A 24,610-nucleotide genomic window follows, 5' to 3' on the forward strand; every position below is an offset into this window, starting at 1 on the left:
CGGGCAGACGCATACGATGAGCCTCACAAAGTACTCTGTGCTTTATCAGTTCCAAGAATGCCAACACAAGTGGGTTACTTTTGTCCTTGTTGAAGAATGCTCTTTCCAAGTTGTCTGTGAGAGTAAAAAGTCTCATAAGAGGTCTAAGAGTCTACAGTCAAACACTATTGACTCTCTGAATCTGTGCTTAAACACAATGGGGCTTTGAGCTAAATGATGACATCAGCATGCAAACATGCTCTCAATATAATGCTAAAATGCTGATGTGTAGCAGGTAGACTAATGCCCATCATGGTCTCTAACTTAGTTTAGCATGTTAGCATGCTAAAACTTTCTACTAAGTAAGCACTAAACACAAAGTGCAATTGAAGATGATGATAATGGTGTTTGGTTTTGAGCCAGAGCGGCCGACAGGACAAATCAATATCTGACGATAGTGCTTAAAGTTAAAGGAACAACATTAGAGCATTTCATTTCATTTATGATTACAAATGATCCTGAGAGGGACGTGAATATCTGTACAAAATGTCCTGTCAATCCATCGAACGGACATGTCACTCTCAACCAAAAATACATCATGTGGGCACGATGAATATATGTGCAAAATTTGATGGCAATCCACCAAAAGTTTGTTCATGTTCAGATATTTAGGCCAAAGTGGCAGAACGACTGACCAACCAACATCCCTTTCCCTAGATCCACTCGGCTAGCATGGCTAAAAATAAGCACGCAGTCGGTTCAGACAGAGATGGTCTCTCCTCTGTTCTCTAACTTCTTGCTGCAAACTATGTCACCACTTGGATCTAATGCACCATTCTTGCTATGAATCTTGACCCTTCCTATTTGTTCTCTTTGGTAATAATCCAACACATCCTCGGCTGGCAAGTAAACTTTCAGGATGTTACTCTGCCCTACATTTTGGGATCTGGCCTCATCAATTATATATCATGTGAAAGGCTTCGTGAACATAAAAAAAACAGATTTTACGAGCATGTTTTGTCTAATTAAACCAGATTAAGGAAAAAAAACCAAAAAGAAAATCCTTGTATTTTTCAAAATTACTTTTACTTCTGAGATTTCAAGCCTAATCAGTCTAAATTATATCACACACTAAGTTTATGGAGACGGCCGAGGGGAAGGCCAGTTCAGGACAGTAAAGAATAAAAACTGGTTTTGAGCCCAGTTTGATGAAATGCCCTGATTTGCTTCATCTGGAGCCGATTGTTTTCGGTCTAGCTATAAGTCGCCCTGAGGGAGGGTGCATCCTCTCTCCTGGCTGCTCACGCTTCCCCCCTCGATCTGCTTTGTTTCCTGCCCCACTTATCACCCTGCTTTACATATCACAGTGCCGGTAACAGCTTCCCTGGGAGCAGAATGTAAAAGCAGCCGGCCTTGTTTTATAAACAGTACGTCTGGGGCTCGAGAAAAAGAAAAAACTGCTCCAACATATCCTCTTCTTTGATATCCCCTTGATACTGATTACTTATTTAGGTGCTTTGGCTGTGATGTCGTGGTTTGATCAGTGTTTTGACTGGTTGCTAAGACGTCCCATCAGTGATGTCGTTGCTCTCTGTGTGCAGGTGATTAGGAAGGGCGAGGTGAGCTGCTGCTGGATCTGCACCACGTGCAAGGACAATGAGTACGTCCAGGATGAGTTCACCTGCAAGGCATGCGAGCTGGGATGGTGGCCCGATGATGACCTGGCAGGTAGGAGAGACAGAACCTGATGTTCTTTTTTTTTATGATCGGTGTTCATCTTGACTCAAGAAAACCATAAACTGACACACCATAGACCCCCCATTTGATAAGATTTTGTCCCCCACCTGATAAGAACTTTGCTTTTAGATGTTTTATTACAGAGTGTATGAAACCAAAATAGTCATATGCTGGGGATGCCCTGGAACCCCCTCAAGGACCCCACTTTGAGAACCACTGCCTGATCCAACCCACACGTTACTTCATGTATTTGCTCCGAGCTAACCTACCTTTTGCCTGCTCCCTTGTCAGAACATTTATATCTTCTACCACCAGTCTCTCTGGAACAGCACAAACCCTTTCTCTTTGACTACTCTGTGCTGTTAAAACCTCCCACCTCCCATAAGCCTGTTCCTACTACACCCTGACACCTCCTTTCCTGATGCTCTTCATTACCAGGTCCGATGACCCAGCTGCCTTAGCGTTCCCCAACTCCACAATACCCCTCCAAAAAGTGACACTGCTCACTTCCCTCTTACCAGCTCTTTGCCTTGTTGTGACCCAGTGGTTGTTTTGACAGCGATTTATAGAGCTGAGAGGAGCTCTCAGTTCCCAGGTGTAAAATCCTATTACTGCCATGAGAGGCTTGGGGATACATTCCAGCAGTCTGTCGAGGAAGAAATTCTCCCTTCACTCTCATTACATGTCCCTATCTGGAGAGTACTAATAGACAGAGTTGGTATCCTATTCATAGAGTGAGGTTGTGCTGTCCATATGTTCACTCATTTTGCACATTTAGGGCATTTTTTTCCCCCAGACTTTTATTTTTTAAGATCGTTTCTCCATGGTGCTTGTTTCCCTTTAAAGTCAAATGTGAATTTGCCCAGAGAAAATGCGCAGCCGAGGAGTGAGCGTTGTTTTTGAATTATTCAAAGGTCTTCCCTGAGCTTAGATATGACAGCATACTGTAGGTTTTAGAGGAACAAGGGATTTGAGGATTGTGTAAGAACAGATACAGATAAGTGCATTTCATCTTTGCCATCCTTGTCTGCTTGCACGCAGCGTGGCTGATGCCTCAGTAAGCTCAGCTGGGTGGGTGGTCAAAAGAAAACAAGCAACAGTTCACTGCAGTGCGCTTCAGACACTCTCCCCTCAAGTGAGCTCAGTGTGCTTTTGCAGGAGTGCTTTTAAATGATACCTCAGTGCAACAATTGGTTTACACCTTCATATTCACAATAGTGCCCTCCACATTTTGTGTTGAAAATATCCAAGCTTCCTGAGGCGACAAGTGAGGTTATTTTAGTTTTTACATATTGGGAGTTAGTGATGCAGACCAGAAGTGGGTCTCTCCATGCATAGCCTTGCTTGTGATGGTGGTGACTGTAATGCTATTAGCAGCAGCATGTAATTTATGGAGTGTTGAGCCGGGGTAGTCTATGGATGTCAGTTTTTTTCCCATTAAGCTCGACAAACTTCCTCTGCGTGTCGGGTGACAAGCATGCAACTAGTGCATCATGACAGAGTTGACACACATACCGTCGTGTCTGCACACACATTTGGCATAACATGAAAATGAGAGAGAAATCTGACAGAACTGGAGCTTTGTGATGTGTATGACGACACATGCAAATGAGTTCCTGAGCAATTTTAGGCCATCTTGGAAGACTCTGCTCTCTGCGACTCACCTGACTTCCCTTGTGTCTCCGAATGTGTGCGGCTGTCCTGCCTCCCACATCTCTGCTTTCTGCTCAATGGTTCTTTTCATCTGGTTTAATGTGTCTTTCATTCACAAAAAAGTGCTACAGTACCAACAGAAGATTAACCAGGCGTCTCCTCTGCCCTTTCCAGGCTGCCAGCCCCTACCTCTGAAGTATCTTGACTGGGCGGACGTGGAATCCATAGTGGCAGTGGTTTTCTCCTGCGTGGGCATCCTGATCACCTCCTTTGTCACCTTTGTGTTCATCCAGTACCGTGATACGCCTGTGGTTAAGTCCTCCAGCAGAGAACTCTGTTATATCATCTTAGCAGGCATCTTCCTGGGCTACATCTGTCCGTTTACCTTAATCGCCCGTCCTACAGTGGCCTCCTGCTACTTGCAGCGGCTCCTGGTGGGCCTTTCATCTGCCATGTGCTACTCGGCCCTGGTGACCAAAACTAACCGCATTGCCCGCATTCTGGCAGGCAGCAAGAAGAAGATCTGCACCAGGAAGCCCCGTTTCATGAGCGCCTGGGCCCAGGTGATCATCGCCTTTATGCTGATCAGTGTGCAGCTAACTCTGGAGATCACGCTCATCATTCTGGAGCCTCCCGAGCCCATCAAGTCCTACCCGAGCATACGTGAGGTCTACCTCATCTGTAATACCAGCAACGTGGGCATGGTGGCGCCACTGGGCTACAACGGCCTGCTAATCATGAGCTGCACCTACTATGCCTTCAAGACGCGGAACGTCCCAGCCAATTTTAATGAGGCTAAATATATTGCCTTTACAATGTACACGACCTGTATCATCTGGTTGGCCTTCGTGCCCATCTATTTTGGCTCAAACTACAAAATCATAACCACATCCTTCTCTGTCAGCCTGAGCGTAACAGTGGCACTGGGCTGCATGTTCACACCTAAGATGTACATTATCATCGCCAAACCAGAGAGGAACGTCCGAAGCGCCTTCACCACGTCTGACGTGGTGCGAATGCATGTTGGAGATGGGAAGTCTGCGGCTCAGTGCGGGAGCAACAGCTTCCTCAATATGTTCCGCCGCAAGAAGCCTGGATCTGGCAATGCCAAGTGAGTGACCTTTTACGCTGTTCATTTTGCCAGAATCTATGGTGTCTCCTGGGGTGACTGGCTAGAGACAAAACAAGAAGATGCCTAAACACTCAAATGGTGCACTGAGTTGTGCGTCTTTTGGCATTTTTAAAATAAATCTACCTCTTATTTTAAACAAACATACAGGTGCTTATTTTTTAGTATTATTACAAGAATATTTGAGTGTTTATGCATGATGTTAATGGTCCAATTTGAACTTCCCAGCACCCCAGTCTGTGCAAAACTAAACTGACACATTGATATAGAACCAGTAAGCAGTGAACACTGATTTATGTGGCACATCCCCCTCCCCCTGAGAATGAAACAATATCAATGAAATGAAGCTAAATCTAATAGAAATCTGATTTAAAGCTAACAGGCCGTGCAAATATGTCAGTGCTTATTAAAGTATAGATTCATATTTAAACTAGATATAAGACTTGTATATAACTTTTTTGAGATCCACAGAAGTGACACATGGACAGGTGTCTAAAGTAAGGAGTGGGGCAGAGTATGAGAGTGGTCCCAATATGTTTACGTGTTGTCTCTCACCCTTGTTATGCAGCCTTTCTAATCTTCTAACCCTTTAACATTCTAAACCGAGCAGCATACTCTCTGCTAAGTGTTGAGGCTGGCAAATGTTTTGGCATGGGGGTCATTCAACTCCTCTCCTGGAGAGCTGCACTGTCAACTGAGACACTAATGTATTTTATTATTATATACGAGCAGAGGTGGAATTTAGATGCTCAGAGAAAATCAGTGTGCAGCACAACAAAGAGGTGGAGATGTTGTGGAAGGTTGTGTGGAAAATGTATGTTTATGCTATTTAGCTTTTGCATTGAATTGAGCTCGATTTTAAAGTGAAATAAAGGAATCAAATGCTGCGGGTGACTTAATTTGGCTGGCTTGAGTTCGTTGAGTGGTTTCGCATTCAACGACAAAGCCTATCTGCTTAAAGTATCTGACAGATTAAAGGAATCACTTGCCTCTGTCATCCTGTCACTCCTCAGCTTGCAAAAAAACCTCTTTTTGACACTGCAGCCCTCCAAGAAGGAAATCTGCCACTGAATTAACCTCACATTTAACTTTTCTCAGCATGAACGCCCCTTCCCTCCCCACCTCCCAAACTAATCACATTAGAGCCAGTCTTAGCTCCTTCTGCACTTAACTCTGTGTCGTCTTCAGGCCAGCTCAGGCACCAACTGAAGCACTTATTCCAAATGCATGCGTCCCATTTTAACTATATATGCAAGTAGTTAAGACAAGAGCAAATGAGCTGGATCGCTCCTAATTCCGTAAGCTCAATGTTTGAGGCAATTTAAAGATCATAATGCTGTCTGCAGCACATTATGAATCACTTTGTTTGTGAAGTGCCACAGTCGATAAATGTAATGCTCTTTAGAGCTCATGTGTGAGCCCCCCAGCAAAGCTGTTAATGTCAAGTTATGTGGTTAAAAAGTATTTTAACATGCATCAGGAATGTTGAAATGCTGCTGCTCTGTTGTGTTTTGTTGCTGCGATGTTGATGTTGTTTTTCTGCACCCACCTCCTGGTTTCCTGTGATAGTAACTTGGGTCTTTATCTCGTTCATAGTTCTAATGGCAAGTCTGTGTCATGGTCTGAATCAGGTGCAAGACACCCTCCGAGGGGGGGGAATGTGTGGCACAGACTGTCTGTGCATGTGAGGAAACAGGAAGCCGGCTTGAATCAGACGGCGGTCATCAGGCCCCTAACTAACACCCCCGACCCCCACAGTTGTGAGCCCTCCACCTGCGACCTTGGCACAGACCCCCACCCCCCCCAAGAACCGCCTGGCGCTAAGCCTCTGTACAACCTGAAGGAGGAGGACGACGAGGGCGATCCGCAGCGCCCACTCTGGACTCCAACTTGCTCTGGACAGATGCACGGGCTGGAGTCTCATTTGGATAAGCCGGCTTCTTATTTGCCCTCTCACTTGAAGGGCTGCACCGCAGAGCGCTCGCAGGGGGCTGTGGTGGACACACACAGCTCCCATGTCCCTGCACTGAGCGACTACGCTGCCAGGGAGGCAATCCCTGCCGCCGAGACTTTGAGCTTGACACCCTCTCAGCTTCCTCTGGCCCCACAAGCGGGGGCCTTTGAAGAAGAGGGGTCCGAGGATGAGGAGCTGGACCTCTTACGCAGCTACATTTATGATGCCAAGGACGAGGGGGAGGGGGAGGACAGGGAAAGTGAGGATTTGACTCAGAGCAAGCCAACTCTGGAGGATTCCCTCGCTCTGTCGCCCCCCTCCCCCTTCAGAGACTCTGTGTGTTCGGGGGAGTCTATCGGCGGCTCCCCCGTCATGGAGTTGATGCTCGGTAGCCGCCCGAGCTCAGTCTACACCTCAAACATCCTCGGAGACTTCGCACACAGCTCCTCAACACTGTGAGAGCAAAGCAGGCACCAACACAGTCGCTGTCATCACACTGACATGTTCCACACACACACACACACACACACACACACACACACACACACACACACACACAGATACACACTGCACAACGTTATTTATTTCCATTTTTCAACCTTTATTTATTTTGCTTTGTCATTCTGCTTGCTTGTACTTATGACTCTGCTTTTATCAATAAGGGGTTAATCGAAACTATAAGTAGAAAAACAGCAGGAATCATCCATGAGTGCTTACTTTTCTGAAGGGCTGTCAGCGCACGAAGCCTTTCTGCGAGATGTGAAACTGGGAACAGTGCCAAAACTAGTCAGCTCTCATGCCAAATTTCAATGGAGTACGAAACACTGACAATTATAAGGAAGGATGTAGCTGTGGGTCTAGCGGCAGTGCAGCGACGTGGTCTATGAGAAACACAGTTCGACAGCATGTCCAACTACGCGGAGACTGTAAGATGCAACCAGAGACCAAGCTGTCTCTGAGGACTGCAGTAGCTCAAGTGCATTCCACGCCGGTTTTGATTAGCTCTGCTCCTCTTTGACGCACACACACACGCAGGTTTGTTCATGTGTGCAGCTGCATCAAAAACCTACTTGCTTTTTTTTTTTTTTTTTTTTTTTCCTCCTTTCATTAATCAGCTTTCTCTCAGCGGTTTAAATATTACAAAGAGATAGCGAGAAAAGTGCAGTAAGTCGGTTGATTATTACTTTTATGTGTTGCGAGGTGTGCTCAACATCACAAAGATATTATCACTAAGCTGAGATTCTGCTGAAGACTTGCGCTGTATGATATATGATATGGATATAATGTGCCAATCAAAGTTGTTCTCCACCTCCATCCCCGCTTTCAGTTTTTACGATGTAGCCGATACAGGTTAGCGTGATTGTAGGTGATGGCGGTGTTGTTTATTCAGTTTACACTCGATCATAAACCCGAGAGGTTTTATGAGCATGGGATGTGATACTTATGCTTTCCATGCCGTGTGGATATTTCTCATGTTTTCTGAGTTTGCTGTGTCATTGTAATGGAAAACACAGTACTTGTACAAGTTCTCAAAGTTTGTAATACTGTTAAGCCATCTCTTGTTTTTCACACAGGTGGTCTGTTTGTAATACTGATAAATGTTTCTATATTTAGAATGTCAACAGAAAAAAAAAAGAGTTTATACATTTTGAAGCTGTCCTCAGATACTTGTCAAGGAGCAGTGTGTTTGGTTTTTTGGGTAACTTTTAAGCTAACTTGAGTCGACTGTATCCTCTTGAAAATATTCAGTTGTAAAGGTAACCAATGATTAGTTGCTTCTTGTAATGAGATTATACATGTTTCGATTTTGCTTCAATCTTGCATTATGAACTTAAGTAGTTTACTTGAGGTTAAGTTTCTTAGTTCTTCATCTATAAGAATGCAAATTATTTCCAAGTACAAGCCTATACAGTACATAGTGCAATTGTATTGTATTTCCAAATGTTTTTAGTCTATTATAGTGTAAGTTGTTTAATGATTTTAACCAATGTAAAAATATACGAGGGTGCCACCTGTTTAACACTGTCAGATCTAGAATGAAATAGGCCTTTATGTTTTGGGCAAGCTGAACAATGCTGTAAAATAAAAACTATTTCTATTAAGAAGACTGATTACTGCCTACAATAGCCCGAAAAACCGGACCAGTGTTTCCAGAATAGATTTTGGTTGCAATCTGGGAACCTTCAGAGGTTATTCCCCCCATACCAAAAATGTGTTTTGCTTTTTGTTCATCTAGATGTTGTATGATGTATGTGCAGGCTTTTTTTTTTAATGAATCAGCTGAAGGGGGGAACTTAAAACTCAGTTTAAGACGTGCATGTACTGTATGAGCACAACGAGTTTGGTGCCAATTCTGCCACAAGATTCAACTTACGCATGTGTGATGTGGCAACTCGAGACCTCCAGTGCGCACATGTGATGGATGGACTTCTTCAGTGAAGCAGGAGACGTCTTGTGTCCAGTAGTTAAACTCTTGTAATGAAAAACATCGGCACACTCATAGATTTTTCAAGAGTGAGAAAGAGCAATTAAGTGGTTTTTTCAAACTAGTGAATTGGACTTTTTTTTTTCTTCAAGAAATAACATGTTAGACACAAATTATTATTAAAGTAGATGTACTTTTTATGTCTTTAATATGTCTGAGCGATCTTTAAAACGCATTTTTCTCCAACTTCCTCATAAATACTAGTTTCATCGCCAAAAAAAAAAAAAATAACAAAAAATTTTAAGAAATCCCATCGTGTCTTTGGTTGATGGTCACTTGATGTTAATGACGCTTCACATGAAAAAGTTCATGACTCTTCCTGTAACCGCAGCAGCACGAGGAACCTTAAACATATGTCAAGCCTCTCCAACATTTCCGGGTCCTGTGACTCATCAGGTGGTTTCTGATCGGCATCAGCAGGAGGAGGAGGAGGAGGAGGAGGAGGAGGAGAAGAAGGAGAGTTCCAAAAGGGGGGAGACAAATGTAACTCCTGTTGCATCTGGCCCTCAGCCCTCCGACCAGCCCAGTCCGCAGCAGCTCCTCACAGGAAGCCTGCATGAGCCAGAAAGCAGAAGCTGTGTGAGTTCAGAGCAAAGCAGTCAGTCTCAGCATGGCCGGAGGCTCGGTGTCTGAGTGCAAGGAGTACTTGTTCAAAGTGCTGGTCATCGGGGAATTAGGCGTCGGGAAAACCAGCATCATCAAACGCTACGTGCACCAGCTTTTCTCGCAGCACTACAGGGCGACGATCGGGGTCGACTTTGCGCTCAAAGTGATCAACTGGGACAGCAAGACGCTGGTCAGGTTACAGCTGTGGGACATCGCAGGTAAGGACTCGGCTGTGAATTGGGAGTCAGCTTTTGTGTGCCACACCGCGGCTCGACAGCGAGTCTTTTTAGGAACATGATGGGAGACATTCGGTGTCCCAGACGGCCTCGAACTCAAGGAAGCATGAGCGGAGTTTCCAGCAGAAAAGACCGGTTCATCATGTCATGCTCGCTGTCTTTTTCCACTTCATGATCACGGCAGCTCGTAATTGTCAGTGGAATGTAGGTCACGTTGTTATTACCGACTGAGCGCCGCCCCCCCCTTCAACCAAACCCTCCAGAACAGTCATGTAATGTTTTCTGTCGGGAGTGAAGCTGTTCATAGGGTTACTGAGTGACTTCACTGGGCCTTATCTTGACTCCATGCTGTTGTTCATATCGCAGTGTCACTGCGCTGCTCTCCAAAGCGCCCCTGCGCCACGTGATCCCTGTATTTCTGCAAGGATCTCAGCAAACTTCAGTAAGTTGGCACACAGGCCGACCCGTGCATTCCGGCAGCTTGTGTAAGCAAGCCGAGAGAAATCAGAGCTGTGTCAATAAAAGTCTCTCACATGCAGGCAGCCCTGCTCTTACTCGCGCTGTTTGTCATCTCCAGGCACAGAAATATCTCACTGTAAACAGAGGAGTGTGACAATGAAGGGACAGGTGAGAGAGAGAGGGGGGAATTGAGCAAACGAAGTGACTAACTTTGAGATCACATGAAGTGTCGACCAGGCTGACAGATGCAGGCTGGATGGGTGCAGCGCGGGGCTGTGGGGTGAGTCAGGGGTGTCTCCGATGTCCCATAAGCCACTGTGTGTTTGTGTTGCATCCGGAGTATCTTCATGGCTAAAAATACATCAGGATTTGTGAAATTGCTTGGTTGCATGTACTGTGTGACTCAGGAGGCCAATTTGCACGGGATACTTTTTATGTTATGCCTAATGAGATCACATGGCTTCAGGGTGTGTGTGTTTGTGTGTGTGGACATGTATTTAGACAGTCAGACCTCACGTGAGGACTCACCCTTTTATGGGGACAAGTCGCAAGTCCTCAAAACTACTTACTGAATCATAGGTGAAGACTTGGGTTAAAGTTGGGGTAAATCTCCAGGAAATGAGCTTAAGTCACTGTAATGTCCCTGAAAATGATGGAAACACAACTGTGTGTGTGTGTGTTACTCACATTATGGGGGCACAGATCTGTTTACGGCCTCACATTGTGGGGACTCGCCTTCTTTCTGGGGACAAATTTCTAAATCATTACATTTTAGAAAACAAACATGACTGCGTGTCATGATTTCCTGCGTGTATCCAAGATGTTTACACTGCTCAAGAAGATAAAAAAAATCCAAACTGCAACTAACAATTAAAGACAGAAGTTTTTCCAAAACAGTCAAGATGGTGGAGAATCACCATGTGCAAGTGATTTAGCGCTGCACCACAGAGAACAGGGAGTGTTTGTAGGACGAGCTGTCCAGATAGTCTTGTCCAAAATTGGTCGTTACAGCTTCTCGTCTGGCCTTGTGGTGAAATGTTTTATCGTCTTGTCGGTGAGATTCTGATTCTACTTTGAAAGTCAGCTGGTGGGGCTCATATCCGTTGTTTATGTACAGAAGTTAAACTCGGACTGAAGGATGCGTTCACATTTTTCTGTCTTAAACATAGACCGTGTGAGACATGGACGTGATCTCCATGGTGCCACCCATAGATTTCTGAAGAGCCATTGAGAAGCAGACTGACTCGCTTTTGGAACTTCAAGTGGCCATTGGAGGAACTGCGGTTTTTGGCACTTCTGCGTTGGCATTGTTTTGAGCCCTGAAGGTTGCCACTTGGTCCTAAAACAGAACTCTCATCCCCGTATTGCTCTGCCTCGAGATATGTTCTGTTCAAATGTTCAAAGGCTGCCTCGGTTGTGCTGGTCCATCCTCTTCTTCAATCAAACCAGCCTCATATGCTGAGACAGATCCGGACAGATGGTTAGAGGACTGCTGTTTTTATATTTTTTCCATCGCTTACAGCAGTGACAGACAGGGAGCGGACAGTTGGGTGGGTTGTGTGTGTATGTGTTTGGGGGGGGGGGGGGGTCTATCTCAGACTGGCACTGTGGTCCACATTCCCTGCTGTCACTTGGGCCCTGGCAGCACGAGCTCACTGTGCAGGGGCATCTGTGACTGAGTGCCAGGGAAGGCCGTCTGCCTGTCACAGCCAGACAGCACTCGATCAGAGGATCTGCGAGGGTAAATAAAACACTGACACACACACACCCTCTTACATAGACTGATATCATTTACAGAGACAAGGGAACACGCTTGCACATATGGGGTGAAACGGGAGCATTTCTTTGTGCACACACTCTGACCAGAAAGAAAGTTCGAGGTTAGGTGACAAGATACTAAACCTCATTATTCACACCTACACCGAGGCCTGGCCTGAGGACACTCCGAGGATAAAATAAGCAACAAAACGTGGGTGTGAAAGAGCAAAAGCTGGAGGTATATTTGCCAAGTCATTAAGGCCAGCCATTAAGCCATTTAATCGTGCAGAAAAGGAGGAGGAATTATCTTCTTGGCAACACTGAGAGCAACTCCAGAGTCGCGTTGTCTTCTTCCAACCTTAATAATAATTACAGTCTGGGAGGAATGATAGTAATCAGGGGCTTGTACAAGATGGGGGCACCATGGAAGTCAGTGTGAAGCTCGCGGCTTTCCCTCCCACTTTTCACCCAGAATTGCTACTCTTTCCTGGATTTGTCGAAGCCAGTGGACAGGATGATTACCACCATTGCATTTACTATAAAAAAAGGCTGCACCTTGTAGGATCAGACATTCCTATAGGAGCACGAGGTCGCACATTAACTGGATGTATGGAGTGGTTTCTATTACAGAAGTAACCCTCAGTCCTCTCTGGAAAAGCCAGTTTAACAGTGACCCCTGACATTATATCACAGTTAATCTGTAGATCACACTCCAAAACGAGTGATATTTAGTTTACAGCCACACAAGATGAACGCAATGTCCTTCAGAAACGAAGAAAGTGAAACTAGATCATGTTTGCAGGAATAATTACATTAAACGATTAATTGATTATAAAAGTACTTGCTGATTAAGTTCCCATCGATCGTCTAATAGATGAATCAACTAAATGTTTCAGCTCTAGTTGGCAACCACTGAGCAAAACCTAATCACTGCTAAGTAATTTGGCTCCATTTTAGCAATTGGAACTGTGCATATTAAAGGTGACTCTGAGACCTTTTCAAGCACACAATGTGATGAGCAAACGGCACCACCAATGAAGGAGCAACCTAAAAATCTGCTTATTAAGATTTCTAAATGGCTTTTCACTGACCCATCATAACATTACTTTGGAAAATATGTACAGCTAAGTAGTGCTGAGATATAATGACATTTAGATTGACAAAATGATGTCAAACCATGACAAATCTACTCAGATTGTCAATGTTGACTTATTATTTTAACCCAAACTGAAGTAGTTTTGCTGCCTAAACCAAACCAAACTGCCACTGAAAGCTGAAAACAATTACAGAAATTAAAACAAGTCAGTCAGTTCTAGAAGTAAGAAGTCATTGTTTGCTTTTGGTTTCATATGAGACACAAACTGCGGTCTTCTCGGTGAAGTCCTCTGTCTGACCCATTTACACATTTTTTTTCACTATGACCTGCTCCCTGGGTGGACTTTGTCCCTCTTTATAGTACGTCACCTGACCTCCTGGAGGCAGAAAGGCCTGAAGACAAACTTTTCTCATAACTGCCCAAACGGGCTAACAAGACAGCTGATGAAAGCTGCTTTCACGTGGAGCGAGTGAACCAATCACAAGACACCGAGGATGATGTATTCGTATTCATGACTTGTGTACGCTTAGTAGACTTGTTGAATATTTAATCCATTATAAGAACACAAGTCAAAACAGTTCCTGAAAAGAATAAGATTCATGTTCCGCCGCACACATCTGGCCCATCCTTTTCTTCTTCTTCTTCTTTTGAGTTTCATGGCGGTTGGACTCCGTAAGTGTTGCATTAACACCATTTGTTGGACTGTCCCTTGCCCCATCTGTTCTGGTTTTGCCATAGCCTGAATGTAGCTGCACGTGTGAGTAGGGAAAAATCACTAACAGCTCCTGATAGGCTAACCCTGCAATTTACCTGAAACTATGTGGGGAAAGAGGCTCATCAGTAGATTTTATAGTTATTTTACTTACACTCCACTTTACCGCGACGATACATCTCTGTAACTATCTGTTAATGTTTGTGTCTTTTGTGCATTGGTGGTCATAGTTGTGACTGTGTGCAGTATCAAATGTTATGCTTAATGTGTAATTTATGGTAATTTTTACCACCAGTAGTGCTTAAGACCCATGTGTCACAATTCTACTTAAAATTCTACAACAAATATTATCGTTTTGAGCTAAATTCCTGCAACCTTGTGCCAAGGCTTTACGTCGATCAGCTGAAGGTTAGGTGGGGGGAAAACCACTTAGAGGTCGAGGATTTTCCCTCAATTCAGACTGTGTTCGGTGCTGAAGGCTGTAGTAAGCCGTAGTAAGTCACCTCTCACATGCTGCTCAGTGGAATTTGAACGTGCCGGTCATGTGCTGTTCACAGTCCCTCTGTTAAAACTTGTGCTGAAGACCACCTCCATGACTGGCCCCTGTGTTGTCTTATTACCATAGTTGTTGGGAGTGCTGCGGGGAAGTTTCACAGCCAGTTGCCTCCTAACGACAGACGGAGACGGCTGCTGTTGCTACTGCCGTGTCTGGCTTGGACAGTTTCTATGGCAACCCACCCACAAGATAGCAATATGTAGGACCGTAGAGGAAACTGGGGTTGCTAGGGCTATGGATAATGATGAGACCTTTTTTTTTTTTTTTTTTCTCTTTCTGTTTCTCCCACACAGCAAACAGAGATGATACGGTGGCTGTAACTCCACCGTTTCTTTTTCATCAGGCGGTTCTTTAGCCGCAGATTTCTGAAGGTTTCATGGGTTCATACCCAGAATGTCTAATTGCACTCGAGGTCACGCACCAGTGCTCATCAGTGCGGTAGATTGAACTGAAATATCTTTGTTTAAAGCCTCTGGAATTCCACGATGGTTCACTGTCTCTCAGATTCAGAGTCGGGCGTTTGCGGCAGCAGCAGGCGTCTTTGTTCTCTCCCGCAGTCTCATGCTCCTCTGTGGCATTCGATGTGTAAAATACTCCATTGTTCATACAACTCCTGTGATCTGTGCTGATTGGGTCAGCAGCATATGACACTCATGAATGTTTTAAGTGTAAATGTGTTTGTCCTTTATTTACATTAAAAAGAGCGGACACCCTCAGAGTAACAGAACAAGAAAAAAAATACTCCAGAAAAATACTGATGTTTATTCATCGAGCACCTTTATTGACCTGGAATAGACGTCCCTGACCTCTGACCTCCTGTGTTATTAAAGTCAATCTTTTACATAAGAGACAACCTGCTGGCTAATTAGACAGAGGGACAACACAAAGATGTGGAAAAATGATTCATGATGTATGCTGTAAAAGAGCCAGATTTACAGAGTAACAGCTGAGTTAGATTTACTGATTACATCCAGTTATTGACTCCATAAATCTATACAATGAAAACAGAGCAAGCAAAATATAGATTGCTTCACTGCATTCCCATGTTTGGTTGTTATAACAACATTATCATACTTGATGCTATGCTGAATATCTATGGATTTGGGGTTGTTTAGGCTGTGCAAAGTTGCTGTATTGGGCATTTTTCACTGTTTTTGGACATTACAGTACATGGACAGGAAAGATCGCTTGATTGATGGAGAAAATATTTTGCAAATCAATAATGGGGGAAAAAAAAAAATAGAAGTAGCACCAATTCAATATTTGTCATAGTGTCAGCAAATCCCATGAAATGACCAAAACCAACAATGAACTGCTCCTGCTAACATCGCCTGTGTATCAAAAGCCAGATGAAGCTCATTCCTCTGGGCCACAGACCTTCATTGTTCAAAACATATTTAAAACGCATTGACGAGACGCAGCATTGCACTGAGTGAGAGTTGTGAATAAATGTGAATTCCACATTCACGCTGATCACCAGTGCTGCAGCTGAAACTAGTCCTTCACAGATTTATTATTTACTCCTTACAATTGCGAAAAACCACAGTGCCCAGGTGTCTTAAATGCTAAATCAATGCTGCTTATGGTCTTTTCATGGGATTTTTTAGCAATTACAAACATTGTGAATATCACCAGCTTCATCCTTCAACCACCAGCGACATAATGCGCGCTGAGGTCGTTCGACAAAGAGAGGAACTGTGGCTTTATTCAGCGAAGCGAGCCGAGGCCTTGGAGAACGTGCTCACTGTGATCTGCAGCAACAAGGCTTGCTTTAGTAAATGCAGCAGAATGATGATCAGTACTTACAGCATGCCACTGGAAAGGTCAAGCATCATGGGATTTGCTGTCATTTAATGTTAGTGACTTCTGTGCGGAACCACAGCACCTTATCGATACCCCAAATGAATCATTACAGCCTCAAACAGTCAACTGTGCAAAGGCAATCGGTGATATTGATTGATACGAGTCTTTTCCATCCAGCTGGTTCCCTCCTGGGAGGAGTGGGGTTAACACCCTGGTTGTGCGTACACATCAACCCTGGATGCGTAAGAAAATCAAGTCAGTGTAGACGATGACTAACTGTCATTGGTCGTATTTTTGTCAGTATTTACTGAACAGTTTGTCGTTAGTTCCTAGATTTCTATGAATGACCGTTCTTATTCTCTGCATAGCTTCTTTAGAAATTCAAAAGCTGTCAGTGTGTGCTGGGCAGCTTCGCAATTCTGCACTGCACAGCCAATCCCTAGTCCAAGGTGAGCAGGCAAAGCAGAAATTTTCTGCCTTTGTACCATTGTTTGCTCATTTGTCCTTGTTGCTTCGTACATTGCCGACAAGATGAAGTTTCTTTCATTGAGCTGAATAAAACATTGCACACTGTGTTCTTTAGCAGCATTCTTAAAATTGTCTGCTGCTGTTGTACAGCTGAAAATAATTGAGTTTGCCTCCGTGGTCAATACTGTTCAGCCTCTCTATTCAGGCCAGCCATGATGTTGGGCTCAGTCAGACCTTGCAATCGAACAAAAAGAAGACGAGTGTGACTTCTTTCTGTATTCTGCCTTTAACTCCGCTCTGCTGGATGTATGAGCTCTGCAAGGCCTGGAAATGAAAGCCTTATTTCAGTCTATCGGCTCTTTATCCCACTGTGTCGTGTCTCTGGTGAATTCACCTGGGGTTATATCAGCTAAAATTAGACTCTCAATTATGAGCAATTACCGTCAGGCCTGTGGGCCCCACAGTGTATTCACTCTCTCGCTCACACCCGCACTGCGCCACGCCACTCCACTTCCTTGCGTGGTTGGGTAAGTACCTACAGTATAGTGAAAGTATGCTGGGAGAAGCTGTGCTCACAGTTCCTCAATCCTTTTCTTGTTTCACTTTCTATTTTGTAACTCAAGTGCTGGCCGGTAACTTTTCAGTACAATTGCAGTTGCCCTGTAGGCTTTCTTAAATTGGAGCGGTGTAGCAAAAATATGCGCTAAATCCATCAAATGCAAACTCGAGACGTTGGAAGCCTGAAATAAATGCGCTGAATGTAAAACAGAAGTTAATGGAGCAGGTGCTTTAAAGGCACAGCCTGTGAGCCCATGGAAAGAAGAGGTAGCTCTAGCACCAGAAGTAAAAACACCTGATATTAGATAACAGCTAAACCTAAGTTTGAAATGCTCTTTAGATGCTGTTACAGGTGTGTTTACATCAGAAAACTAAAGGAGATCTGTCTTTTTGATTTGAGAGTCACCTTTTTTTTTAATATTTCTGCACCAAACTACTCAGTTATGTGTGCACATGAAAATACCTCAGGAGTTAAACAGACCAATGTTCAGCTCATGTTTAGGATGGTGACTCACGGTATAACTATTGGCACACAAAAGCTGAAAAACAGGAACCATATGTGGAAGCTTATGCAAGACTGCATGTGTGTGTGAGTAACTATTTCTTATGTGAAGAAAAACCAGTGCTGTCATCAAAACCGACCATCTAACATTTCATTTAAAGCCGCTTTTGTCGTATCCTGACCAACACTTCTCTCTGAACATATAGAAGATGTTGTTTTTTTAGCCGTATGCTCCTGGTATGAGAATTAGAAATGTTGTTTTTCACTTTGCATTTGCAACCCAGACTGTCAGTCAGATTATGATTGCAGCTATCGTCTGCTCATGCCTGTGCTCAGTTCCTGTAGCTGCAGGCGGCAGCGACACACCTAACTGTCTGAGCATCAGAGCCCAGTCACAAGACCTGTCTGCCAGTCATTAACCAACCCGTTTTGGTTTCATTTTGAGGTAACCAGCTACTGTGAACCACAGCGGTTATTAAAGGATAAGTGTGGCGATAGTCTGTGTTTTTCTTAATATCAACAAATGCCAAAACCAACAGTTAATTAATCCCAGCCTGAAATAGCTTATCCCTCTGTGCCAAAGACTACGCATTGTTGTTGAAAAACTATTAAAAAACCACAATTGTGACATTTTTCTTCATAACAGTGAACTTGGGTGCTGCACACGGTAGATCCCGCAAACACGGTCTACACAAATCTAATGAAATTATCAATCTTCTTTGAAATTGAAAGTATGTTTTTGTGGGAATTTGGAAAGTTTGAAACTATTGAGCGATGGATCCCTTTGGTCTTTTCATGTTGACAGTAAGAAAAAGTCTAGAAAATTTCCAGCCTTTCATGGCGCCATCGCCGTTTCTGCTGGTACCGTGTAAGCCTCGCTTTCGATTTGGTTTGCCACCAGATACCATCTCCTGGAAAATGAAGGCCAAGTGGCCATCCAGTCCGGCTGGCACTGTTTCTATCTGCGTTCATCTCTCCATTATAGACGAAGTGAATGAACTAACTCATGCTTTTAGTTCTAGGGGCCGTTGAAAAGTTGTCTGCTTCTGCTTTAAGTTGTATGTTTGTCCTCAGAGGAAAACCGCTAACCATAAAGAATACATCTAACTGGGGGAAGCTGAAAGCTCCACCAGTCACTGTTGCTGCTCATCAGGCCTGGCAGCAAACGCCAGAGCTGCACACAAGCAAAGAGAGACGACGAAAAGATGAAATGAAGACGGGCCCTGCTCCTTCATATAATTACATGTTAGGGAAGCGATCTGAAGGCAGAAATCAGGCGACCTTTTCATCAGATAGGTATGCTTGAAAATGTGACGTCAGCCGAGTGTCATCAGAGATGCCTTTCGCCAGTTCAACTGCTGATAGTAGATTCACTTCCCCCCCAATGAGGCGCTGTGCTGCACGCCTCAGTGCACACTTGTGCTATGGTGAAGTGATGCGGGCAGACTTGAAGCCATGTCAGAGCGCTGTTCCTGGAATTATTTCTCACCTCAAGAGTCTGTTTCCTTTTTAAGACTTCATTTTAAATGTGCTAACTAAAGTAAGTTATAGTGGTTCTCCATCTATCTAAAAACTACAAAAATAATCGCTGGCTGATTAAGCTTTTAAGGAGTCAGTGGGTGAAAACAATCAGTGGGAAACAAACCTAAAAAGAGGTCCAGCTGTGTTAAAGAAGAGGCTTTTTCAGGCTGAGGGTGACACCCCCACATCCTGCTCGTAGTTCCCCTTGTGTTGCCTTTGTCAAATATCACCTCAGATTGTCTCACAGAATGACACAGAATAGGCTTATTATTATGACAGATTACTCCTGCTGTTCTCTCTGAAGGAAAAGTTGGTCAAACAGGAACCATCTCTGCCCTCTTGGTCACATTTAGAGGAGGGACGTTGTTGAGCTTTCTTTGACTTATGACAAAATGGGGAAAGAAATAAGAATGACATTCAATGTCTCGCCATTTACTGCAACTTCCTCCTTAAGATACTCTTTTGGTGTTGCTTAATCACGTCTGATCATAAAGGATTCATCGCATCCAAACGCTTTAATCCTCCACAAACCCTGGAAGTCATCTAGCTTTGAGCTGCTTTGTAAAAATGCAAATATTCCACTGAACCCTCTTCCTGTCCTCCAGGTCAGGAACGATTTGGGAACATGACGCGAGTGTACTACAAAGAGGCGGTGGGGGCATTCGTGGTGTTCGATGTGACGAGGGGCTCCACGTTCGAGGCCGTGTCTAAGTGGAAGCACGACCTGGACAGCAAGGTGAAACTGGCTAATGGCAACCCCATCCCCTCGGTGCTGCTTGCCAATAAATGCGACCAGAAGAAAGAGAGCTCCAACAACACAGCCCTAATGGACAATTTCTGCAAAGAGACTGGCTTTCTAGGCTGGTTTGAAACCTCGGCGAAGGTGAGAGATCAATACATTAGAGCAGAAGCTCTTAGTCGCACATACAGTTTTCAGAAATGGATCCATATGCTTTTACATACATTTCTTATCTAAGCTTCTTTTTGAAAAATATTCTCCTCTCTCTGATGTTTCTTTATGTTTTATTTCTGGCGACACTTGAAACAGGACTTCAGCAGCATGAAATTACCCAAGTTAGAGCTCATATTAATTCCGGGTGAAATATCTTGCATCATGGTGATACGTATTCCCTTTAAGGCTCCTCGAGTCGTGGTCCAAACGCGACCAGTAATGGCTTCAAATCTTATTTTACGCATGAACGTGACTTGTATTTGGAGCAAATCAGATGCGATAGGGCCTTTGAAATGCCCACGTAGCCGAGTCGAGAAAAAAAAGGAGCCGCTGGAGTCATTTTTGCATTTCACTGAATGGCTTCTTCACTTCTCGTCGCAGGCAGAGAGTGTGCCCTCAGACGTTAGCCTGTAGGGAAGCCGGGCCCCTTCTGAATGGTGCAATCACGCTGCTTACACTGTGGCAATTGTGAAATAGTTGCGTGTAGTAATGTTATTTTGTTAAACACTAGAGAACTCACGCAACAGTTGTCCACATTGACACCTCTGAGACAAACTTCAGTATAAAATGAGAGTGAGAATGGCTGGAATTTGGTTTTTTACCCTGCTGCTTTTGCCATATGTACTCAACACCTATGGACGTTTATCTCTGCAACCAGCGAAAAGATTTGTCGGACAGCTGGTGTGATAAGGTATCACATGATGTTGATTGATGTTGCTGTGAGGGTCGGAGGGGCAGGCCTCTGAAAGATAAGGTTCTGTTGGGTTTCTCCTCGACTGTGGCCGCAGAGTCACAGGTTTAGCGCTGCTGATTTCATGTGTTTGCACCGTGCTTTTGTGTGTCTCTGATTGTGAGTAGAATCTGGTGAAGTGAGATCATTTTGGCTGCCTCGCACTTCAGCAAATGTTCAGTTAAGAGATCAGTTAATTTATGCAAGGGCTACAAATATATCTGACTGTTTTGTCTGCAGTGAAGGGAGAATCATTTGCTAAAGTAAAAGCATCAAGCCTACACTGTACCTCACTACAAGTAAAAGTCCTGTTTGTAAATTGTTATTTAAGAATGCAACAAAATGCAATCACAGTGTGAAAACTAAAATTATCCACAATGGGCTCTTTCAGTGTTATTACATTATGAGATCCTGTGTGTGATGTAATGCAGTCTTGCGTTTTGCACAGCGTCCCAACTTTTTCGGACATCAGGGTTGTAGTGTAAGGGGTAAAATGCATCAGATTTTCTAAACTGAACATATGTTTTGTCTGTAAAATCCACCTCTGAAACGAATGCTGTGGAGTAAAAAACGCAGTATTTAATGGAGTGAAAGTTATAAAACAGCACTCTTCTATCGAGAGTACCTCAAACTGATCAGCAGGCAACTGTGAGAGCAGAGACCGACTCGAACAAAGGGCTGTCAGATCAGATGTCTGCATGTGCCAGCTCATGTTCAGTGATGGATTACCTCCTTTTGAAAGATGCAGTTGGTGTCTGACGGGCTTGAATCACAGCAACGTCTACGTTTCAGCCCGTAACCGTCTTTCCTGCTTCCATGTTGAGGAATGCTTTGAATTTTGGCCGCCAGAGTAAACTTTTTTAACTCATTCCAAATAACCTTATTTCCCCTGCAGCTGGGTCACGTGCTGCGTCATGTGAACTCTGTGTGTGAGTGTGTGTTTGTGGAAGGAAAGCCTCTCTGGCCATTTCCTTTCTGTGAGTGCGATGAAATGCTGTTCTGTGCGCCGGTCACGCTGGCATTTAACTCGACCTGCAACAACCTGCGATCGGAATTCTGTCAGCGACGTTCTTTCTGTTTCTGTGTACTTCCTAAACAGATCATCATGATGAGATATGATTTGGTTTTTTTCCCGTTTTTTGTGATGTTTGATGCTGAGGCGGGTCACTTTATTCGTCTTCTCTGGTCCTGATCAGCCTTTGCTGTGCTGCAGTCAGTAACTTCTGTAATTAGGAGGCTGGTGTGACTCTGACTGGTGCACGCCCTCTGCTCATTGTGAAATCATGAAAGCTTTATTTAGACTCTCCTCATAATCATGTGATTGTATTCACAGGCACTTCCAGTTAATCATGAAACACAATTTAACAGTGAATTAAATGCTGCGTTGCTTTTGCCAGATTTGTAATTACTTTCTGAAATAATAAGCGATTGGATTTTCATTAATAACGTTACTCTTGTCAGATGGAAAAAAAAAATGCATTTAAAATCTGTTTGATGCCCAGGCCTCTTTGTAAACATCTCTGTTACTGTAGAGTGTGGAGAAAGGCCATTAATATTCATTACCTCTTCAGCCCACGGGATGACAGCTTTTTGCCACAGTGTGAAGGACAAAAGCAATGGCAGTTTTTACCTCGCCTCTGCTTGCTTCAGACTGGCTCTCTGGAAGCTGTCTGTCTCCCTGCTGTTGCCTTAACAGCCTGGTTTATATGAAGGGGTTTAGCGGACTTTTGAAAAGAAGCATAAATGTAGTCTGCCACAGGCATTGATGGGCAAGCCAACGCAGGGAAAAGAGCTATTGTTGACTGTGTCACCGCTTTTCTTTTTTTTTTTAAATTAAATGTCTCATCAACACTCTGACGTACAGTTTTCTTTTTCCTAGGACAACATCAATGTGGACGAGGCGGCGCGTTTCCTGGTAGAGAACATCCTGGCTAACGACAAAGGTTTGCCATATGAGGAGAGCAACGGAGACCGGATCAAACTGGACCAGGAGACTGTGGCTGCTGAGAGCAAGTCGGGCTGCTGCTAACAGTCCATTCACATTAGCCGTCCGCCTCCCTTTGGCAGGGTCCTACCCGTTAACCCAGCCTGTGGCTCTCAGCCCTCCGCTGCAGCCTCTCGGAGGAACAGGAATTTTTTGGGGGGTCCTCAGAGCTCCAGGATCTTCTCCTCACAGCACTGATGCCCATTTGACCTGCATGTCCAAGTTTCTCGTTGTCCCAAGGCCATAATAGAAAATTTTATCTCGATGCGTCACAAATGTTGGTTCTGCCTCTACCAGGCTGTGGCCCACACTTCTAAAACACAGGATCTTTATTATTGTCCCCCTGCATATTTCCGTGATTGTGTTTGAACCCCGCCCGGCCCTCCACGCCTGAACCCTGCTAACCCAGCCTCTGAAGCCCTGGACTAAACCACTCCTGATGCGGGGTGCAAACTAAGCAGAAAGTTGAGAAACACAAACTAGAAAGCAACCTGTAACCTCTTAATTTCTGTCACTTTGGTCTACTCTCTCACAGTATTCTTGTCATTCAGCATCTAGCTGTGAAACAAGGCGCTTCATTGTCGAGTGTGACTGGAGTATTTCCTCAGTTAACGTAGATAATTCCCCTTAAATAACATTTTTACAGCACACTTGTGTTTGTGTTTCCAGCTCTTCTTTAGACTACTGTGTAAAAAGTAAGCAAGCAAACAAGCTAAACATGATCAAAGTGTTATCGTATCTCATATCTGTATGTCGTGTTCTTTCTGAAATAATGTGCCATATTACAGTTTTTCTTACGTCAGTTAGAGGGAAACACTTTTTGTTCTTCATTCAAACATTTACAAGGACACAGACGGACAATTCCAGAAAAGAACTCTAATAACGGTACACATGAGACGCTGAGAAATCTTTGATTGTCTTTCCACCGGTGTGAAAATATAGATCTGATTTACAGGATGTATTTTTTTATGACATGTTGGGTTGTGCATTATACGACTGGTTAGATATCATAAAAACACAATCTGACATAGGACTGCACTCTTCTTGTACATAGGGATGGTGATCTGTTAAAGTGTTCACATGAAATAAGGATTTTTTTTTTTTATTTTTTTTTTTTTAAACATGGAGTTGACATTGAGTTTACATGTGAAAATCTACAGGACCAAAATAGAATAAACATTTTAACAGATTTGTGTTTTCTACTAATGATTAGACTGTGTGATCAAATGTATTTTTCTGTCGAATTGATTAAATGTGTTCATCTATTGTATTTTTATGTTTGCTAACAAAACACTGGAGTAATGTTGGTGTTGCCGAACATGCTGCGTATCATTCATAACTGCACCACGTGCAGCAGCACAGTGTGTGGCTCAAACACAGCGTAAACATTTTGTTTCTGTTTGGATTTTTATGGTTTATTTTCCCAAGCTCGTAGCAAAAGTAGATTATAAAATTCGGTGGTTTTTATGAGCACGTAGACCTGTTGGATCAAGACCTCTGAGCTGGGATTACGCTCATTTGAACACATTTCTTTTTAGCATGCTGTACAGGCCGTAGTGCCTGGCACAGGTGATTGCAGATGCTACAGCTGAATTACTGCAGCAGCAATGATGGAATGATCGAGTGGTAACATCGATTTATCCTTGAAAGCAAGCCTAAATATTAGTCGATCTAATGAAAAGCACAGATTGACGACCAATGACAAGGTCAGAATTCTGACACCTCACAGCCT

The 24,610-nt window shown here is 43.8% G+C and overlaps 2 protein-coding genes across 3 annotated transcripts in view; both read left to right on the forward strand.

The window, feature by feature from the left end:
- grm1a (glutamate receptor, metabotropic 1a) overlaps positions 1–8,557 on the forward strand; it is a 31,719-nt gene extending 23,162 nt beyond the window's left edge. The window contains exons 7-9 of one of the 2 annotated variants that reach the window (XM_076755689.1): positions 1,581–1,707; positions 3,544–4,480; positions 6,095–8,557. In XM_076755689.1, the coding sequence (XP_076611804.1) occupies positions 1,581–1,707; positions 3,544–4,480; positions 6,095–6,911 (1,881 nt within the window). In that variant the 3' untranslated portion in view covers positions 6,912–8,557. The remainder of the gene's footprint in view (positions 1–1,580; positions 1,708–3,543; positions 4,481–6,094) is intronic. The other variant, XM_076755690.1, reaches the window with a different exon arrangement.
- An 802-nt stretch (positions 8,558–9,359) lies between these two features.
- rab32a (RAB32a, member RAS oncogene family) lies at positions 9,360–24,147 on the forward strand. The gene is made up of 3 exons (XM_076755691.1): positions 9,360–9,761; positions 19,818–20,095; positions 22,774–24,147. Exons 1-3 carry the CDS (start codon positions 9,548–9,550, stop codon positions 22,921–22,923), a joined length of 642 nt encoding a protein of 213 aa, XP_076611806.1. The 5' UTR covers positions 9,360–9,547; the 3' UTR covers positions 22,924–24,147.
- The last annotated feature ends 463 nt before the right edge of the window (positions 24,148–24,610 follow it).

The sequence above is a fragment of the Chaetodon auriga genome, chromosome 18 (genome assembly GCF_051107435.1).
Source record: "Chaetodon auriga isolate fChaAug3 chromosome 18, fChaAug3.hap1, whole genome shotgun sequence".
NCBI classification, from domain to species: Eukaryota; Metazoa; Chordata; class Actinopteri; order Chaetodontiformes; family Chaetodontidae; genus Chaetodon; species Chaetodon auriga.